Below are 16,710 nucleotides of genomic sequence, written 5' to 3'. Positions count from 1 at the left end.
ATCTTGGGTGATGCATAAAATGTTATTTGATGGATAAGCATGTCAATAGTTTGTCGATTTTGTCCAAAGCTTCCATTTCTATGCCATATAAATTAACTGCAAAAGAGGACATGAGACATTTGATAAGCTTTTGAATTCAGGTAATTAGCTCCCAGATGGTGTTCTTTACTACTCTCCATTGAGTGTTGCTACACAGTACTAAACGAGTGAATATGATGTTTTTTTAGAGTAAGAACATTGTAATGACTTGAGCCTTGCTTGATACATTATCATTGTTACGGGGGATCTATTTCTGAACATTCCTGAGATGGTTAGGGTATCATATGAGCACACACAGTGCCTTCAGAAAGTATTCACACCCCTCAACTTTTGTTATGTTACAGCCTGAAGTTAGAATGGATAAAATTAATTTTTTTTTTTTGGCACCAATCAACACAACATACCCCATAATAATGACAAAGTGAAAACGTGTTTTTACAAATTTTTACATATTAATTAAAAATGAAAAGTTGAAATACCTTGCATTAATAAGTATTCAACCCCCGACAGCACTTCACAAATCTCAAGCACGCATGCTTTCAATATGGTCTCGCATCCCGCCCTGCTCACCAAACTCTCTTCCTATGGTATCCAAGGCCATCTCCACTCATGGCTCACAGACTTCCTCTCCTGTCGCAGTCAACATGTGGCCCTTAATGGAGTTCTCTCATCCCCTCTTCCTGTCCAAGCTGGAGTTCCTCAAGGCAGTGTTCTGGGCCCTGTTCTTTTTCTGGTCTTCATCAAGGATCTCTCTGACTCTACAAAATCCTTTTTATCTCTTTGCTGATGACTCCACCCTCTGCTGTACCATTTGTCATCCTTCAGATCGGCAAACAGCAGCCTCTTCACTCTCTGCAGATCTGGATAAAATCACAAGCTGGTCCAACACTTGGAACATGTCTTTCAATCCTGACAAATCTCACACTCTTACTTTCTCTCTCTGAAAGGACAGTCTAACCCCCCCCCTCCCCACACCCCATTTACTTTCTCAACAATGCTTTGCAAGAAGTCCTTTCATTTTAGCTTCTGGGTCTCACTATCTGCCATGATCCTTCCTGGGAAAGCCACATCTCCAAGCTGGCCTCCAAAGCCAGTCACCAATTGGGCATCCTCTGTCATTTAGGATCGTTGGTATCTCCCATGATGCAGTCGAATCGTTGGGTCTCTCACTCTCACCGCAGCCATATTGGTGGTCTTTCTGCCTTCTACCATCTCCTCTCCGGCCTTACCCCTCCTACTCTGTCTACAATCTGTCCCCCAATATTTCCGCAGTGCTCAAGATCCACCAGCAACCCCCTTCTGGTAAAACTACCAAAATCAAGAATCACTGCTAACCTTCACTCTTTCATTCATCTATTTTCCCACCTTTGGAACAAACTCCCACACTCTCTTCAATCCCACTCTTCTCTCCAGGTATTCAAAACAGCTGTTCACCACCATCTCTTATCTTCCCCCATCCAAAACCATGATCTTTTGTACCCCCGTTAATCCACCCCAAACCCACCTCCTTCAAATTCTCTGCTTTCCTTCCTGAAAGTCCTTGGGGTGTCCATCTTGTTTACCATGTGTATCCCATTAAATCCCTCTCCCTTCCACAGATCTAATGTCTCTGTTCCCCCACTGTTTTGTGCTTCCTCTTGCCCCTCTTGTCTTCTTGTCTCCTGCTTCCCTTGTTGTGCATTCTCTGTATTAGCTCTTATATGAGCCTCGAGATTTATATATATATATATATATATATATATATATATATATATATATATATATATATATATATATATATATATATATATATATATATATATATATATATATATATATATTTTTTTTTTAAAAACCTTTGCTCTGACACTCCAAACTGACCTGGGGTTCATCCAATTTCCTTTGATCATACTTGAGATGTCTCCACAACTTGATTGGAGTCCACCTGTGGCCAATTCAATTGACTGGACATGATTAACCTCCGCCATCGAAGATGGACGGAAGTTACTGTTTTCACCCCTTTCTATTTGTTTGTTTGTTTGTTTGTTTGTGAACAGTATTACGGAAAAACTCCTCAACGGATTTCGACGAAACTTGGTGGGGGGTTAGGTATGGTCCAAGGATCATGCCATTAGATTTTGGACCTGGTCCAAAGTCCAATATGGCCGCTATGGCGGCCATTTTAAAAAAATATTTGAATTTTTGTTTTTGCATTTCTACATGTTTTAAGTGATTTCCAACCCCCCCCCAAAAAAAACAATTTGTGAGAAGAAAAAAAACAATTTTGCAACTTTTTTTTTTTCAAAAAAATTTCGATTTTATTTGAAAAATATTTGAATTTTTTTTTTTTTGCATTTCTACATGTTTTAAGTGATTTCCAACCCCCCCCCCAAAAAAAATTTGTTAGAGAAAAAAATAATTTGCAACTTTTTTTTCAAAAAAATTGATTTTTTTTTGGCCTTTCTACATGCGCGTCGATCTAGATTCGTTTATTCAATCGTGGTTCAGTAGAGTCTGATCCGTTTTGACTTAAAATGAATGGGATATCAGGTTCACTTAAGTGACCCAGCAGTATTGGCGGCGGAGGTTTTGCACTCCACCGAGTGCTCCCCCTCGAGTTTAGAAAGAAACACACCATTCTATATAAGGTCCCACAGTTGACAGTGCATGTCAGAGCAGAAACTCAACCATGAAGTCCAAGGAACAATCCCTAGAACTCTGAGATAGAATTTTGAGGAGGCATAGCTCTGAGGAAGAGTATAAAGCAATTTATAGTGTTTGGAAAGTTCCCAAGAGCATTGTGAGCTCCATCATTAGGAAATGGAAATAATATGGAACTACCCAGACTCTTCGTAGAACTGGCCATCCGACCAAACTGAGTAACCAGGCAAGAAGGACCTTGGTCAGGGAGGTGGCCAAGAACTCAATTACTTCTCTGCAAAACTACAGAGTTCCTTGGCTGAGATGGAATAATCTGCCGGAAGGACAACAATCTCTGCAGCACTTCACAAATCTCCGCTTTATGGGAGAGTGGCCAGACGGAAGCCACTCCTGAGAAAAAGGCACATAACAGCATGCCTGGAGTTTGCCAAAAGGCACGTGAAAGACTCTAAGAGCATGATGCAAAAGAATTTGTGGTCTGATGAGAGGAAAATTGAACTCTTTAGCCTGAATGCAAAGCCTTACATCTGGTGGAAACCGAGCACAGCTCATCACCCATCTAACACCATCCCTAATCTAAGCATGGTGGTGGCAGCATCATGTTGTGGAGATGCTTTTCAGCGGCAGGGACTGAGAGACTTGTCAGGATTGAGGGTCCAGTGAATGGAGCCAAATACAGGCAAATCCTTGAGGAGAGCCTGCTTCAGAGTGCAAAAGACCTTGGACTGCGGCAAATATGAAAGCCCTTGAGTGGCCCAACCAAAGCCCAGACTTTAATCCTCTTGAGAATCTGTGGAAATACTTGAAGATTGCTGTTCACAGACGCTCCCCATCGAACTTGACAGAGCTTGAGCAAATCTGCATGGAAGAATGGGAGAAAATCCCCAAATCCAGATGTGCAAAGCTGATGCATACATACCTTAGAAGACGCGAAGCTATAATCGCTACCACAAGCGCTTCTACAAAGTATTGACTCAGGGGGCTGAATACTTGTTGACTCAAAACATTTCAGCTTTTCATTTTTAAAAATTTCTAAAAACATGCTTTCATTTTGTCATTATGGGAAATTTTGTGTCGACAAAAATTTACAATCGGTGACATTTAAAAAAAAATGAAATCCATTTTAAATTCAGGCTGTAATACAACAAAATGTGATGAAGTCAAGGGAGACGAATACTTTTTGAAGGCAATGTACATGGAGCATGGTAGTGAGGGCAGGGAAGTCAAGCATTCTGCCATATTTAATAAATACATGGCTTCATGTTTATCGTGACACAAATATTAATTGCTCTGCTACTGCAGAGATTGCATTTTGATATGCCAGTGGAGAATTATTAACAAGATAATGGAAAGCGATTGTGAAGATGCAATGATGGAAACCACTTTTAACAGCACATCTTTCTGACAGAAATGTAACATAAGATGATTTCCCATGTAAAATTATTCATCAAACCTATAAGGATGTAGACACGGGAAAAGTAACGTGTACGCTTTGTGTTACATAGATATCTTCACAAGCGAAATGCCCTGCATTTTTTTTTGTATTCTTCCCTCTGTTCTTTATGCATGATACATACATTTTGCCATGAAGTGATTAAAACGATGTTGGATCTCACCATCTGGATATTAAATTCAGTCACTTGATGCACATCCACCCCATTCTCCCACTCCCATGTTCATAAACATAAGAATCAATCATATTGAACTTTAGAGTCTATAAAAGCCAGGCGATACAGATATGAAGCGGGGACAGAAATCCAATGCAGTACTCCATTGAGTTTTTGTCAATGCTGGCTGTGAGTAGTTCTAATTTTTGAATGAATGACTTGGAACAACAGATGATATCCAGTCTGAAGCTGGCTTTGGAGGCCACATTCATAATGTGACCAGCCCAGCAGAGGTCATGGCTGTTTGTGAGGCTGAGAAGTCAAGAGACTGAACCTCTTCCAGTGGCTAACCTTGGAAATAGTTAGGTGTATTTGATCATTCTCCCATAATTCCAGGGTGATCGACGATTGAAAGACGTGTTCCATTTATATGACCAGAATCTAGGTCTGCCAGTCAGTTGCATAAGGGTACTGGACGGTCCAATTTGGAATCACCAACAAAAAGGAAGAGGGCTTTCCAGTGTTTTGGAGAGGTCATTCATGGATATGAGAAATATGACTGGGCCCAATAGACAGATCACCTTGGAAGACTCCAGGCTTCATTTGGAGAGGAAATTAATGGATTCCTTTAAGCAATTTTCATTGGAACTCAGGAGCGCTTTGTTTAATATTTCTGTCATGTGTCATAATTTCCCTTGTCCTTGTCTTGTTACGTATTCAAAAAGCTTCTCCAATTTCCATGTCCATGACATTCAGCATGTAAAATACTGCATATGGAATAAGAGTGTGGTGTAATTGAGGATTGTGAGTCCAATGCAGTTTAACAAATTGCTTTCTAGAAATATTATCACTTGTAATCATTGTGTTCATCAGCAGGTGCAGACAGTGAGTCAAAAGATGTTTCTGATCCAGCTTTTTCAAAAAACAGCAAGACATCACAAATAGGAAAAGGACCAATGAGAATTTTGGGGTAAGGCAAGTTTGATTTAACTATTCGTTTTGATTGTCGACTATTTCAGTGCTGCGATGACGATTCATTACCAACATCAATTTTTTTATGACGAGGATGAAACGATATCGCAATTCATTGTCGACATCAATGTGTGAGATGATATTTATGAGATGATAAATGCTTTTCAGTGTTTATCCACCCAATTACTATTCTTTTCCTACCAATTGCCAATTATATATCCTACCAAATTGCCTTCCAATTGCTATTCTTTTCATTTTTAAATACCTAAGTCATTGACAGAGGTGATGAGGAAATATGTGTTGAAGAATAAGCACATCATATAAATATTTGGGGATGATGAACTTGAATGGGAAAAATTGCAGTTAATGATGTGGGGCAACTTGAGGTGGTGGTGAACAACAACCATTGGAAGGAGCGGTTGAATTAGATATACACAGGGAATGCAGGTTCAACGACGGAGGAAAAGGGAGAAAAAGACGAAGACAAAGCTCGGACATGATAAACAGAGATGAAATGTAGGACGCAAGAGCCCCAGCCGACAGAGAAGCCTACTTCGATGTACCATACATAAAAAGCCTTAAAAATGGGAAGAAATTTTCATTGTGAACAATTTTTTGTTGTAATTTTTCAAACTTGATGACCCCCACCACAAAATTTTCGATTGATTTTTTTTCACCACTGAGAGATAGGGCCAAAAATGATGATATATAGCATGATCTTTCAAACACTTGTGGACATATTATGACAAAACTTGATGGATGAGTTGGGTAGGTGAGAAGAACAAGCCGATTAGATTTTGTTGGGTGACAAGGACGAATTGTCTGGATGCAGCTCTGACCTATCAGTGGGATACAAAACATAAACTGTTCAGCCTAGTGGAGGTATGCGCTCTATCGAGTACCGTTCTAGTTTGTTTTTGTATGATTGTCTGTTTGTCTGTCTGTGAGCAGGATATCTCAAAGTTGTGGCTGAATTCGAACAAAATTTGGTGGACAGGATGCGCGTGTGACAAGGACGGACTGATTAGATTTTGGTGATGATCCGGATACTAGAATTTTAAAGCAGTGAAGCCGCTTCAACATTTGGGTATGTCCTTTCTTCCATCCGTCCGTCAAAAATGAAGAACCTTTCTAACCCACCATTTTTCATTCTAAAGTGTAATTTTAGAGTTCTAATGTGTTTTGCTCGTTTCTAGACTTTGCCTATTTCATATTAAAAATGCCAAACTGAACCGCTAGTTATGATCACCACATTTGTGGTAGTTATGATCACCACATGGGAAGAATGTGTGAGAGCTGTATCATTTTTTTGGCTCTGTCTCCCACATGCACCCTTGGAGTGGGGTCCAAAGGTGAAATACCAAAATATGCAATTACATGCACATTTTAAAACATTTTTAAATGAAACTTTGAATATTCAATCAACATTGAGGGACGCATGAAATGCGTAACGATTTTTTGGGGGATTTGGCCCCCATTTTATACCCGAGGGTGTAGGGTCTTGGGGTTACAGGGATCAAAACAGAAGATTTTATAACTCAAAATTTGATATTGGGTCATTTCTGGTGGAACTTTTTGCCATCTTTCAACCTTGCTTAAGGTGGGAAGTTTGGAGATTTACGATGGCATGCCATAGACTTCGCTCTTGTTATCCCCATGCTTTAAAAAAAAAAAAACAATGGGTGCTTTTTTTTTCTTTTTTTTTAATTTCAAGTGATTCTTCACCATTGAGCGATGGGGTCAAAAACAATATTTAGTACATCAGGATACCTCAAAAAGTTATGCACAGATTATGACAGAACTTTATGAATGCAGGTCCGGCCTATCAGTGTGATATAAAACGTAAACTGTTTAGCCTGCCAGAGGTATGTGCTCTATGGCGTGTCAATCTCGTTGTGCCTCCGGTGACTATGTCGCTGGTGGCATTATGTTTTCGGGTTGTCCGTCCATCCGTTCGTCCGGACATACAGGCAATTTTTCTCTGTTTTCTCTGCAACTGCTTAGCTGATTGGGAAGAAATTTTGACCATAGATGTGACTCACCATGCAGAATTTAAAAATAGTTATGACATCATAGGTCACTGGGGTGGCAGCCATGTTGGAAAAATGGAAAAAACTTTGGACCGACCTCTGTATCTTCGAAACCCCAAGATGGAAAAAATTGAAACTTGGCACCTGGCAACTACTCTGCATGGGAAATAAGAGCGATTTGACTATGATGTCATCAGTGAAGTGATATCCCGGTAAAAATTCGACAAGTAGAATGCTGCATTTGATCAGTATGAAAATGTGAGGTTCATCTGGGGAAACATTTCAATACAGAAACAATTATGACGTCATCCATCACGTGGTTTGGCAGCCTTATTATTGTTGTTTTTTTTTAAGGAAAAAAATCTTCTTCTCCAGAACCGCTTTACAGGTCGAAGTGAAACTGCACCCAAATGAACGACTTGCCATACTGACTAATGTTTGATTATGACGTCATATGTCACATGGTCTGGCAGACATCTCAAATTTACCCTAAAACCTTCAAGAATCTTCTCCAGAACAGCTGGACAGATTGAGGGAGAACTTCACAGACATTTTCCCGATGAGTTGCGGATACTGGGGTGATAAAGAATAATTAAAAGGTCATATGGTTTGGCAGCCATATTGGATTGAAGGAAAATATTAAATAATGTTTTCTCTGGAACTGCTTATCCGATCAAAGCAAGATTTAACAAATATCTCTTACCATTGCTGCACACAGGGCAAAAGTGATGACGTCATAGGTCACGTGGTGTGGCAGCCATATTGGATAAAAAAAACGAACCTTATCCGATCAAGACTAAACTTGCCAAAAGTGATTACCTACCAAATATTGAGGAGCGTGCCAATTTTCAATGCCATATGGTACGTGGTTTGGCAGCCATGTTAGTTTGAAAATTGAAAAAAAATCCTTTTCTCCTCTCCGGAGGAAGGGTTGTGGATCATAACTGAAAAGTTTCATATCGATCGCTTCAGCAGTTTCCGTCCGAGATATATATTTTTTATATTTCCCTTTAAACCAATGTGGCTGCCACCCCCACCAGGCATGGTACCCAGCCATAACTACTCGCAGCTATAAAGCATAGTGCCTCTAGTGTTGTTATTACTTTTGTTTTCAGAAGCAGCCTTTGGAAAACTCCATGATTAGCTATCGTAACACGGATATACACCTTAACATGAATTTTGCCAAAGGTGAAAAAAAAACCCTGAGGGAGTTAAGGAGTTGGGAAGTTGGAGGGGAGCAAATGAAGTCATGACAACCTCCATTGTGTGAACTTTAGTCCTCCTGTAAAGTTAAGTTGAGATTTCATAAGCAATGACCGAATGTATCGTGATCAGACAGAGAGATAGACACCAAATTGCATATTTTAGTACGATTCCTCACATATTTTGGCAGATGAGATGTTGAACTGCATGCATACGTTTTATGAAACTGTTTATACCGTAGTTTCTATTAATCTTCTCTTTTCATTTTCATCCAGAGCTTCGATTTTCAGATCCATTGGAAGGTGGAAGGCAATGAAGAAATCCTAAGAAACATCATCATCAAAATATAAAATGTAAGAACCATCACAACTCGTACTACAAAGGCACTCGGTAGAGGGGATACCTCTGCCACATAATGCCTGATCCACGAGAACATATCGGGCCCAATACATTTTTGAAATATCATGCTATACAGTAATATAGCGTTTTGGCACTATCTCTCACTGGTGAAGAATCATGTTAAAGATTAAATAATTATCGTATCCAGATCTGGATTTGGATCTTCACCAAAATCAATTCAATTCATCCTTGTCACACACCCAACCTGTCCACCAAGTTTCATCCGAATCCGTCATCAATGTTTTGAGATATTGTCTGTTTATCATTTTTGGCCCAATCAATCAATGGTGAAGATTAACTTAAATATTTCTAGTAGTCGGATCCAGATCCGGATCTTCACCAAAATCTAATCAGTTCGTCCTTGCCACACACCCAACCTGCCCACCAAATTTCATCCGAATCCGTCCAACTTTTTGAGATACCCTGCACACAAACAAACAAACAAACAAGAAGAAGACGTCGTACAGAGCACAGAACTTGTAAAATCCATGAAACAAATTTGACCTCAAAAATAATTGGTGGTTGAATTCAATGACCAAATATGCAACTCTCCTTCAAATTTCAAATGAATAGGATGAAATTGACAATTTTAGAAATTCACCCTGTTTTTTTAATTACAAGTTTTTCAATTTCAATTTCAAAAATCACCTTTTGGCCGATGTGGACTTCCAAAATAATTGGTTGGTTGAATTCAGTGACCTGAAATATAAATCCTCTTTAAATTTCAAGTCAATCAGATGAAAATTGACAATTTTAGAAATACCACCTTATAGTTGACCTTTTGGTCTTTGTTGACCTCAAAAATATTTGTCTATTTGAATTCGGTGACCTGACCTGAAATATATATATATATCCTCTTCGAATTTAAAATCAATCAGATGAAAATTGAGGATTTTAGAAATCTCACTAAAGTTGTTGACCTTTGGTCTATATTGACCTTTTGACCTCAAAAACAATAGCCTTCTTCCTTATGACAACCTCTACTATGTGGTGAAGTTTGGTGAAGATTAGTTAAAAATTATGACCTATTGGCGACACACAGACAGACATGGGGAGTCGAGGAAGTCGAATTTAGTCGTTTTCAGCCGTTACTAGCCAACAAAAGCGTCCATAGCAACGGTTCTTTCTCACACATAACTAGGACATACCATGAACCTACCATACCAGTTTCATGTATATCTGACCCATAGTCTCTGATATATAACGAACTTCGTTTTTTAATTTTTTTCGACCAGGGTTCATTCAAAGTCTGTCTTCTCCGACAGTTTTCATGGGAGTGGGCTGAATTTTTTTTGTCAACAAGGCTGAATGTGTTGCCCACAAACGATCATAGTTTGATTTTTGAATTTCGATATTTTAATTTTTTTAGATTTTTTTTCAAAATTTCAAAGTCCCGTTTCTATGCAACCAATGGGTCCATAGCAACGGTTCTCAAACGCGCACAACTAGGTCATGGTATGAACGTACCACCAAAGTTTCATCAAAATCGGCCTACGATTAACGGAGTACTGGCCGGGACAGACAGACAGACAAGCCAGTAGGTGGACATGGGTAGTCGACTACCCAATATAACCTGACGCGATGGGCCCGTTCGATGGGGAATGACCTGAGGATTAAGCACAAGAAAATTCATGATCTAGCTTCAAGGGTTAAGGCTGCAGATTGTTTTTTCGTTAAAATACCCCCACATTTAGAGGTTTTTCGGCCATTGCTAGGCAACGGAGGGGTCCGTGGCAATGGTTCTTCCTCACACATAACTAGGACATACCATGATCCTACCATACCAGTTTCATGTATATCTGACTCATGTCTGAGATATAACGAACTTCGTTTTTTTATTGTTTTCGACCAGGGTTCATTCCAAGTCTATCTTCTCCGACAGTTTTCATAGGATCCGGCTGGAAATTTTTGACAATATGGCTGAATGTACAGCCCACAGTCGCTCGTGGCCCGATTTTTGATTTTCGAAAAAATAATTTTTTTATGATTTTTCAAAAAATTCAAAGTCCCATTGCTGGGCAACGGTGGTGTCCAAAGCAACGGTTCTCATTGGCACACAACTTGGTCATGGTATGAACCTACCAACCAAGTTTCATAGTAATCACCATTGTATTAACTGAAATCACCATTTTGAATACTGATAATGAGGGTAGAAAAAATCTCAATTTTTTTTTTTCGACTGGATCGACTACCCAACGTAACGATGGAAAACCCACGGACTTCTTATAATAACCTGGACCAGCAATGCCATCGACTCCCAGCAGTGAGAACTGAAGTCACCGGAAATGGCTCAGCGGCCATGTTGCGTTGCCACTCGCATTTGTTACTATTTGTAACATTTGTAATGTATTATACAATCAATAAGTGAGTTCAAGTACACAGTGTTCACTAACCTGACTTAGGCTTTCAATTTCCTCTTCAATGCAGCAACAGCAGCACTTGTTTCTTCCCCTCAGGCCCAGTTGAAAATTAAAGTATATGATACTTCAAAGCAATTGATGGTCATTCCCTGTGTTCCCTGTCATGGCTAGGTTAGAATGATTGTATAATACATTACAAATGCTGATTTTTCGAACCTATATGCCATACGTACATGTACATTATTGCTCATATCTCAGAAACTTTTGGAGTGCCCATCACAAAATTTATGTGGAAGCTTCTTGACATCATAAGGTACCTCTGGGATGAATTTGAGGAAATTTGAAGGATACATTTTTTTGGGGATTCACGATTGAAGTTTATATTTTGTGATAACTTTTTTGTGGTTGGAGGTAGGAAAATGTTGCCCAGACAAATTCATAGGGCATGAAAATAACTTTAAAATGACACCAAAACCAGCTCTCTAGGTGTTATACTTTTAGAGATATGACCATTTGAATTTGTGACGTCGTGCTAATTAGTCCAAAGTTCGTTAGTCTGTATCTCACTAATTAAAAGGCTGTTAGCAAAAATATTTGAGTTCTTGCCGTTTTTCATGGGTCTCAATTGGTTCCCAAAGTTTTACAAAAATCTGAGAGATGATGGCAGATTCTTTGATGATTTGACATGGAATGACCCAAAATTTGTTCATGACATTCGAAAAATTGGGGTCTAAAGGAGTGGAAGGGGGGGGGGGTTACCCCCAAAAATATGTATTTGCTTTCTTTTTCAAAACTACGCACACAATTTGTATGAAACTTGACTACAACCTTCATCAGCATGATGGACCAAAATTTGTTCACGTCATTAAAACAAATCACGGTCTGAGGTGGTCTAGGGAGGGAGTTTATGGGAGTTTATGGGGGATCCCCCCCACCCCCGAAAGAGGTATTTACTTTCTTCTCAGAAGCAACACAATTCTGAAGAAACTTGACCACAACCTTGTGACCACAACATCAAATGTGATGTACCAAAGATTGTTCATGGCATTTAATTTTTTTTATATATATTGGGGTCGCAAGGATTCTACAGGGGGGTTGCCCCCCAAAATAGGTATTTGCTTTCTTCTCAGAAACTAATGAAGGTTTGTTAATTCTCATAATACACAGGAAAGAAAACGGTGGTTATCATCAAGAAAAAAAACGTTTAGTTTTTGCCAGACTTTTCAAAGCTGATAAACAACTGATGGACATGAAAATAAACATTAAATTGGCTTGGTCGTGAAATGTCTGCCTCTGTAATTAATCAGTCGAGTCGCCACTGGGGAAATTCCCGAGAGATATTTATTGCTAGCGAGGTACCCGACCATGCTACGCATGGGAGGGACTGGATAGCAGCTGGACATCCGCTGCTGAAGGACTTGGGCAAAAAAATGGCAAAACTACAAATACCGAATCTGTGAATGTCACGGGTGGAACCCCTCGTATAATTTCCTCATTCTGCTTTAAACTCAACCTCTATATTTTCCTTCAAACAGCATCATTCCATTCCAATCACAAATTCGTACCATCCCACTAATGTAACAAAATACAATGTTACAAACACTCGTGAAGTAAACGAAGTATTTCAATGATGTCCTGCTGAAACTACAAATGTCAAATCCATCAATATCACTGGAGAGAATCGCTCACAGTATTTTCTGATTCTCCTTTAAACTCGATCTCTCCACATATTCATTCCAAACAGTAGAATTCCAATGACAAATTAATACAACAAAATTCAAGATTACAAACACTCGTGAAGTAAACGAAGAGAAACGCCATTCAGATGTTACATCCGGATCGGAAGCAGCTTTGTACGGATCGAAAGTCAAAATCACAATTGTATTGAGGTATTTATGAAATCTCCCACCCACCTTAGGACACCCGCTGGGACCCTAAAACGTTCCACAGAAAGTTTGGGGACGGACACACAGACAGACAGATGTACATGTGCACTTTAAAGAAGTTGTGCATGAAATGGACACTTTCTACTTTCGAACACTGAACATCACCTTTGAGTTTATGTTTATTTTAAAAAACTAAAATGCTTTGAAACCTAAATGAGGACTAAGGTATATTTTCTTTGCAACAAAAATAGTCATGATTAATATTTTAAGTCTCTAAATTTTGAAAAAAAAAATTCCTTTTGTCAGTGTTTTAGATGGATTGTATGTTGTCGAGTGTCCAGGGGTGTGTTCTGTTACCAAGTAGCTCGCGAGCACTTGCCAATGCAGCCGTTCCTTCGCAACAGTTTCTAATGGAGTGCTTGCTTGAGTGATTAAGCCACTTGGGGAGTGCTCGACAACAAACGTGGAAACTGAACACACCCCAGATTCATTACTTGATGACGAGGATAAACATCGATAGCATCACTTTTCTTTCGGCCATATCGATGAATTCTTGTGATAACTCTGGGTACCTCTGCTAGTTCAAGATAAGTGTTAAGTTTTATTTTCGTTGTATTTCTGCTTTGTAATCTGGAGGATTGTCTTTTTAATAAAGACTTAGTTTTGTATCTCAGCATTGTGGCATGCTTTGATCTCCAAGTGTTGGTATTGCATACGCATTGCTGTTATTGAAGCCACTCTTATTCACTGTTTTTGTGCTCGTGGGTGTGGCAGGGGCCAAAATTGAAATTTGCTAGAAATAGAATTGACCTCATACAAAACCACGTATGTATGAAGGCAAATATCAGACAGTGGAGTCCGTACATACGTACGTCGCCGTCTGATAAAGCACACAATCGTCAAGTTTAGCCGTGAGATACACATGCTAGTCTCTGAGCTGTTTAGCTTGGGTTTGAATCCTGGCCCAGCTATAAACTGAGTGAAGTACCTTTTGATTTCACAGGCAGGGCGATTCATCAATGTGTGTGTGCCTTCTCTCAGATGGACCCACATCCCACTTGTTACATTAGTTGGTTGACATCAAAGAACGCACGATGTTCTTCATGAATAATAGGCAAGCTATTGCCAGCACCATGATCAAATTTCAAATTCCTGTCCTGACTTCCTATGTCTGAGTGTGACCTGACCAGGATTGTAGCTGAGTAAATGCTTCAGCACCCCCAACGCTCTGCATAGAGAATGGTACATGATGATGATGAGATTGATAACCTCCAGGCTGTCACATCAATACATTTCTGAAGAAGTTCAATGTGTAAAATCAATGAATATGGTTAATTTAAGTTCATAATATGGAAAGTTGGAATACATTTGGTCATTTGAGTACCTTTTGATTTTAATGTATTGCTGGTGTCGGCCGAGACCAAACACTTTATGCATTTAATCAAAACAGCTTTGCTTTACCAATGCATGTTCATAAATTATCTGAACATACAAGAACTTTGCAAGGATTTCCAACCAACTGCTGCACTTCATATTTGTGTTTTTATCAATTTGCTGTGATCGAATCTATAAATGATGTCATGTCCAATATGTTGAGCATGCTGAGCTGTCTTTTTGTTCAGTCGCGAACAAAGAAAATGGTACAAAGATTATTTAGTTGAAATGTTTTAATTTTCATTTATTTGTTTATTTTTGTTGTTGTTGTTGTTCCAGGGTTCTGTAGATCGTTTTCATGGCTGGGGTGAAGTTGAAAAGACATCTTCGTGGGCAATTAGAAGTGAGACACAAGATGCAGTGTCGCATTTTGATTTACTTGAAAGGAGCAAAGATCTTCCATTTAATTTCACATCATTAATTAAATTTGTGAAAGAACAAACAAGGGGGATTTTTGGGGCATTTTTTTTTAATATCAAAGGAAGATGAACCAACATTTTTACGCATTTATGGATGTCCATACATGTGGCAAGGTAGTAATTGTTTATTAACGAATGGAACACGTAAGCCAGGTTAGAGCTGGCTGTTAGTCCAGGAGTTGAAGTTTTGTCCCATTTTGCACTGGTTAATGCGGCTTCAATTCCGACTGCTGCTGAATATATTCGTGATATATATCACGAACCTGCGCATGTATGGCAAGTATGCTTATGCACCTCTTAACATGTATTGAGGAAGCTGTTCATCCTGAAGTCGACCAAATTAGGGTAATTTACAGTTATTGGGGGGGGGGGTGGGGGGGTTCAAAAGAGCAGTTTATAGGTGTATATTTCACACCTTGTTATAATTTCAGATTTAAATTATCAACAGCACTTAATCCAATGAGTTGGTGAATGTCAAAGAGCTCGATTACATTTGTTTAATTCGAAACTACTTTAATGGTCAAGCTTTCACTTAATGAAGATGTATTATGCTATTCTTATACCTGCATGTAGTGTTTGAGATGAACAGGTAGCAAGTGTGTGTTGAGCAGTGCTCAAATAACAGATTAATATGCCATAGGATACATCAGGTGTCAATTTCATTAAAACGCGGGCCTTCTTTATAGTTAGGCAAATATGTCAAAGCATAATGGCATTTGTTAAACAACTTTTGAGGATACAATATACATATTTGACAAAGATTTATTGATCAATTTGGTGTGCTGGTTGCATCATTACTGAGGTGCAGCTTTACACTGACTGATGCACCGTTCCCCTTTAGATTAGGCAGATATGTGGAATGTGGCCAGAATAGAACACACTGACCTACCCCTTTTGAGAATTGTCATGAGGCCTTTAATGTTCGCAAGTGTGAATTACATACTGGACAACCCGCTTAATATCCTCTCCAAAGGATGATGTGTCAAATGTAGAATGGTGTCATGGCATATTTCTTTTGATTTTTTTATTGGAATGGCAAGAATCTTTGTAGATATGTGGAAGCATAGTTCTTGCATGCCTATCACAATAAGCACCTGAATCTGCAGGTACAAACTTTCCAAAACCCCTGCTTGTAAGATGTTTCAAATTGGAAAATATAAATGACGTATGTTGATGTAATGATGGTTTTATTTTGAAAACCTTGGTGTGCTCAGGAATTAAATTCTGGGGAAATGCATTTACCTTTGTTACTGACCAGTAATTATACAAAACAAACTGCACTATGGAACAAAACACTTTTGAAATATTGAAATTCCGAATAAATTTCTTTCTTTCAGAAGAGTAATCATGTAAAAATTTATATTGTGATAATTGTGGTGAATTAAATGCTTTCTCAAAAATGTATTTGGTTCAAAGTGAAACTTTTATAGATTGTTGAGACTTGGTCAAGGGAAAGGGGAGACATTGTGTGTGATAGGAGAGGGAAGGTGGCATGGGAGGAGAGGAGAGGTGAGGAGGGGAAGGTGGCGTGGGTGGAGAGGAGAGGAGGTGAAGGTGGCGTGGGTGGAGAGGAGAGGAGGGAAGGTGGCGTAGGTGGAGAGGAGAGGAGAGGAGGGGAAGGTGGCGTGGGTGGAGAGGAGAGGAGGGGAAGGTGGCGTGGGTGGAGAGGAGAGGAGAGGAGAGGAGAGGAGGAGGAAGGTGGCCCGGGTGGAGAGGAGAGG

At 39.3% G+C, this 16,710-nt stretch overlaps 1 protein-coding gene across 5 annotated transcripts in view; it reads left to right on the top strand.

Annotated features, from left to right (window-relative positions):
- The window catches only part of LOC147032263 (neurabin-1-like), a 94,628-nt gene extending 78,235 nt beyond the window's left edge, over positions 1–16,393 (top strand). For 2 of the 5 annotated variants that reach the window (XM_085869695.1, XM_085869690.1), the window contains 3 exons: positions 5,160–5,256; positions 8,767–8,844; positions 14,850–16,393. In XM_085869695.1, coding sequence (XP_085725821.1) covers positions 5,160–5,256; positions 8,767–8,818 — 149 coding nt within the window. In that variant the 3' untranslated portion in view covers positions 8,819–8,844; positions 14,850–16,393. Of the gene's footprint in view, positions 1–5,159; positions 5,257–6,209; positions 6,727–8,766; positions 8,845–14,849 lie in introns of those variants that run through there. The other 3 variants (XM_085869691.1, XM_085869694.1, XM_085869693.1) reach the window with 3 other exon arrangements.
- The last annotated feature ends 317 nt before the right edge of the window (positions 16,394–16,710 follow it).

Source organism: Eptatretus burgeri, chromosome 2 (genome assembly GCF_056783735.1).
Source record: "Eptatretus burgeri isolate ZD-2024b chromosome 2, Ebu_testis_v1, whole genome shotgun sequence".
NCBI lineage: Eukaryota > Metazoa > Chordata > Myxini > Myxiniformes > Myxinidae > Eptatretus > Eptatretus burgeri.
The sequence above is the reverse complement of the archived record's forward strand: the minus strand, read 5'-3'. Positions and strand labels throughout refer to the sequence as shown.